Genomic DNA, 5,339 nt, shown 5'->3' on the forward strand with positions numbered 1-5,339 from the left:
AGAGAAGAGTTAGTTTCCAGTCTAACAGAGCTTCTTGAATTAAAAGTTCATCTTAGTATCAAATACAAAAAGCTGAAAAAGCAATTTGAATTTGAAACTAAGAAGCTTGAGTTGGAAAATTCTGAATTAAAAGAAAAAGTTTTAAAATTATCCAATAATGTTGGATCTCCTTCTGATTCAGAAAAATCCACTCCCAGTCTGAATCATATTCTGAAAGAATATGATTTAAGTTTCAGGAAGTTCTTATCTAGAAGTATTGGCAGAAGTCAGCTAGCTTCTATGATATATGCTGTGTCTGGGAACAAAAGAGTTGGCATTGGTTATGAGGGTGAAATCCCATACAAGCTTGAATCTGTGGATGATATGAAAATATCATACAAGCCTCTGTATAACCAATTTAAATTTGGCCACTCCCATGATATTAAGCACACATCACATGCACAAAGTTTTCACATAACACACACCAAGAAGCATGTGACACAACCTAAAAAATATCATGGAACTCAGAATAAGAAGTATCATACTGTTCCTCCTGTTAAATATTTTGCTAAACCCAAGTTCAATCAGAACTTGAGGAGAACTAACAAGAAAGGACCCAAGAAGATGTGGGTACCTAAGGAAAAGATTATTCCTATTGCAGATATCCTTGGCTGCAAAGAAAGAAAAGCACAACATGTCATGGTACCTGGACTCTGGGTGCTCGCGACACATGACGGGAAGAAGGTCTACATTCCAAGACCTGGTGCTTAAACCAGGTGGAGAAGTCAAGTTTGGAGGAGATCAGAAGGGCAAAATCATTGGCTCTGGAACCATAAGTCTTGGTAACTCTCCTTCCATAACTAATGTACTTCTTGTAGAAGGATTAACGCATAACTTATTATCCATAAGTCAATTAAGTGACAATGGTTATGATATAATCTTCAATCAAAAGTCTTGCAAGGCTGTAAGCCAGAAGGATGGCTCAATCCTATTTACAGGCAAGAGGAAGAACAACATTTATAAGATTGATCTTTCTGATCTTGAGAAGCAGAAGGTGACTTGTCTTATGTCTGTTTCTGAGGAGCAATGGGTCTGGCACAGAAGATTAGGTCATGCTAGTTTGAGAAAGATTTCTCAGATTAACAAACTAAATCTGGTCAGGGGACTCCCAAATCTGAAATACAAATCAGATGCTCTTTGTGAGATTAAGCTCACTACATTGCTGTTGTAATATATTAGTGAGATTAAGCTTAAACGTTAAGAGAAATATCACTGTTGTGATTATAGCTTTTAAGAAGCATTGTAAAACTCTTATTTGATTACATTAATTTGTAAGTAACTAGAGTGATCTAGTGTTGATCAGGATACTCTAGGAAGTCTTAGCTTGTGTCTAAGCAGTTGTAATTAGAGTGATCACGTGGTGGTCAGGATATTCTAAGAAAGTCTTAGCTTGTGTCTAAGCATTTGTTCCTGGAGTGATCAGGTTGTGATCAGGATACTCTAGAAGACTTAGTCGCGGACTAAGTGGAAAACCATTGTAATCTGTTGCGATTAGTGGATTAAATCCTCAGGTGAGGTAAATCACTCCGTGGGAGTGGACTGGAGTAGTTTAGTTAATAACGAACCAGGATAAAAATAACTGTGCATATTGTTTTTATCGTTCAAGTTTTTAGACTACACTTATTCAAACCCCCCCTTTCTAAGTGTTTTTCTATCCTTCATCGTATGTAATATTTGTCTCCTGAAAAACATAAGTTCAGCTATTGAGAATAGTATTAGGATGTCAACACCCCACATATAGAAAGACCATGGAGATTCCACTAAGTCTAATACTTTGGCTAGAAAGACCATGGAGATTCCACTAAGTCTAGTGCTTTGGCTAAGGCGTGGTGGATGTTTGCTTATCTTTAAAATTTATCATATTTCTTTATATATTTCTTGTTGTCTTGGGTCATGGTGGGCTAGTGATCTTCCTTCCTCCTATGTGCTTCGGTCACGGTGTTTATTTACTCTTCATGGCTCAAACATCTAAGCATTGGTGTTGCGGGATTTACTCTTCGTCTCTATAGTCTCTAAGCATCGGCAAAATTGGGATGACTCGCTTACGAAATATTTTGGTGTGTATTAAGTGCGTCTAGAAGTTTAATTCTAGGCTGTGCCAAGAAACTATATTTATTTCTTTGAACGCAAAATAGAGGGCAAGAGTGAAAGACTTATTGGACACCTTGTATGATATACTTAGTATTTACACATTTGTATGATTAGATTACACTGCAACTAATAACAATATTACAAAATAAAATGATCACATTCATCAGACTCATAGTGTATCATCCATTGAAGAATTTGTACCTTCATTACTTAAATGGATTACATTCTTGAATATTCCAGAGCATCGCGCACTTTACAGCCATATCAGAATAATATTACAAAATATCTGAATCACCAGACTCGCTATCGGTGTTTCCCTGCCTTCCTGACCCCATCCTAAATTTGCACACGGGACATGTTCCTTGTTGCCGAAGCCATGGATCGATGCAGTTGGCATGAAACTGGATGGAAAGAAACAAATAAAATGATCACTTATGAGTTATGAATTGTGCAGAATTTTAGAGGAATGCGGCGAGAAAACTATGGAGTAGACAACTTTACTTCTCTGGAGGCATTGAGTTAACACAATACAAATCTGATACTTCCAGAAACAAGTACTAATAATCTCCATTACTGCTAAGTAATTTGTTTATAACAACAACAAAAATTGATGAAAGCAAGAGATAGGCGGCAACGTTAAACCTGATGCAAGCACGGCAAGCTTCGCACAAGCTCCCCTTTCTTAACTTGGTCCAAGCAAACAGTACATATCAGCTCATCTTCTGAACCTTTGACACTTCTCTCGGCTCCTTTGGAGTCTTGTTTAATCTGATTAAAACATTTGAAAAAGAAATTAAAAACAACTCCTATTCCAGAAACAAAAAAGTAGGAAAAATCGCATGAATACCAAAAGTGCATAAAGCTAACTACCGAAACAAAAAACAAGAGATGCATTGACACTATTGCTACCAAAAAATGCCTCCATAACTCAAACAACCTAGTGAAACCACATAAACCTAAAGAGAGGAGTGAACTAATAGAGATATTTACCTCAGCTGCTTCTGAAGAGGATGTTAAACCGGTGGAGCCATCTCTGTTAATATAAACAAATTATGTCAATTTATTTATTGTGACTTAGAATTTATTTACAAAATGCATACACACAAAAGGGAGGAAACATAAATCCGAGGACTTTAAAATCGCCCAACAGTACCAATGATTCAGCAGTTGCTTCCAACTGAAGAGCTGCAAAAGAAAGGTGAACTGACCCACCAAACACTGTCTTGCATCTTGCAAGAAAAGAAAATAAAGAACAAAGACGCATACAAATAGAGCGAGCTTTTCTTCTGATTCATTAGCATTACTTTTTTTAAGAGCCTGTCACAACTTACTTTGTTGGGCGTGGAACTTTATACTTGTGAACAGGCAAGGCATTTATCTCTTCCTCAGTCATTGAAGGAGTACTAGAAGCAGTATCAGAGTCCAGAGCTCTCAAAGTGTCATAATCTGCCACAAAATGAATATGCATATTTGAACGAAAAATGAAGCACGATAAGCTTTCATCTGTTTTGGCATCCATTTTAGGCATTCTCAACTTAAAAGAATATGCCGAAATACAGAAGCATGATACCTAGCTCGTCGAATTCTCGGTCAAGAAGTGCAAGCTGAAGTCTAAGTCCCTGCAATCTCCCTCTAGTTGCAATTGAAATAGATGGTGGCATTTGAAAATGTAATTCAGCATGACCAAGCAACCCAGAGGCTGCTGCAGCATGAGCCCGAGCTTGTGCTTGAAGTTGTTGACATGTTGCATACATTCTCAGACCTGTAGCCATCACGAAGACAGCCAGTATTACCCAGAGCTGAAAAGGAAAGGGTCAATCGTTATTTTTATAACTTCGTGAAGAAGAGAGCTAGTATGAAAACTAGTAGCATATATACATTATATCTTAGTGATTACTTACCAGAAAATAATGCGACATCTGAGGGGAGTTTAATATCATGAATATCAAAATAACTGTCAAATAATTATGAGTAAGTCAAATAGCGATCAACATTCTACATATATGAAGCAGAAAAGCAAAGGGTCTTGTTTGGATAAAAAGCTAAATTAAGTGCATATAGCATAAGCACTTATCATATAAATGTTATGTATAAGCTACTTCTATGACTAAAAATAAGATAAAGTCGAATTGTTTCTATACATCTTATAAGTTGTTTTCACAAGCTATCTGATGGAACCTCACAAATTAAGATGATCGCACAGAAAATAGATAAATGAGATATTGTTTATTGACAGCATTTGATGAAAAAGTGTAGTTGCAATGAATAGGAAACCAGAGACAGAATAGTCATTCCCGGATAGCATAGCGGAGCAGCCGACCCCAAAAGTGGGATAGCAAGATAGCGTATAGGCGGGATTTCCACTCTATTTGATTATTTTTAGGACAAATTACATATAATAATTATAAACATATAACTTAATGTAAAGTTAAACAAATAACTCAACTCATAAAATATTCATAAATCAAAGCACAAATGACTCTTGAAGTGCATAATTTTAATGTAAAATTAAACAAATAACTCAACTCATAAACTATTCATAAATCAAAGCACACATGACTATGAAGTGTAAAAACGACTGTGAAGGAAGGTTAAAATTGAGTCTCAACTCAAATTTGATTGAAAAATCTAAAATTACACTTAAAACGTTGTAAATTTAAGGGGTAATTTTGGTTTTTTTAGAGGGGAAAAGGATAGGGGACCAGAAACCACTCTGCTCCGCTATCCCACTATTTACCCTAAAGCGTCTGCTAGTGTTCTGCACCGTTCAGACTCTTCCCATAGCAATCGGCCTCTGCTCTAATAGAGCGGGATAGTGTCGCTATTGACCGCCATAGACTACTCTGACCAGAGCAATGCTCCTACCAGAGAAAATATTCTCCTAACTCATTCGTAACAATAAATGTGTGTACCCATTCTACAATACCCCTCACCCTATATCCTTCTCTGTTAACCGAATTTCCAAGATTGCAGGACATTCCTAGCCATGTCACTAACTAACCGATTCTTCTCTTTTTTAGCCATCTAGACATCACTCTCCACACCTCAGGCTTGGGCCTCACACTAGCATTAGGCCAAATAGTTTTATCATTATCCTAGAAAATTTATGAAAATAAGCTGAAAAACAGCTTATAGACATATCATCAGTAATCTCCATAAACTCCCCCAAACAAGCTTATAAGTACTAATGTCAGTCACCAGGTAAACTC

General features: G+C 36.7%; 1 protein-coding gene across 2 annotated transcripts in view; it reads right to left on the reverse strand.

The window, feature by feature from the left end:
• Positions 1–1,907: 1,907 nt before the first annotated feature.
• Positions 1,908–5,339, reverse strand: part of LOC131639155 (E3 ubiquitin-protein ligase SDIR1-like) — a 4,193-nt gene continuing 761 nt past the window's right edge. Inside the window, exons 2-7 of one of the 2 annotated variants that reach the window (XM_058909661.1) lie at positions 4,032–4,084; positions 3,701–3,929; positions 3,462–3,576; positions 3,121–3,163; positions 2,773–2,898; positions 1,908–2,531 (exon numbers count right to left, since the gene is read on the reverse strand). In XM_058909661.1, the coding sequence (XP_058765644.1) occupies positions 2,406–2,531; positions 2,773–2,898; positions 3,121–3,163; positions 3,462–3,576; positions 3,701–3,929; positions 4,032–4,070 (678 nt within the window). In that variant the 5' untranslated portion in view covers positions 4,071–4,084 and the 3' untranslated portion in view covers positions 1,908–2,405. The remainder of the gene's footprint in view (positions 2,532–2,772; positions 2,899–3,120; positions 3,164–3,461; positions 3,577–3,700; positions 3,930–4,031; positions 4,085–5,339) is intronic. The other variant, XM_058909660.1, reaches the window with a different exon arrangement.

This window comes from Vicia villosa, unplaced genomic scaffold (assembly GCF_029867415.1).
Source record: "Vicia villosa cultivar HV-30 ecotype Madison, WI unplaced genomic scaffold, Vvil1.0 ctg.002546F_1_1, whole genome shotgun sequence".
In the NCBI taxonomy this organism is placed as follows: domain Eukaryota; kingdom Viridiplantae; phylum Streptophyta; class Magnoliopsida; order Fabales; family Fabaceae; genus Vicia; species Vicia villosa.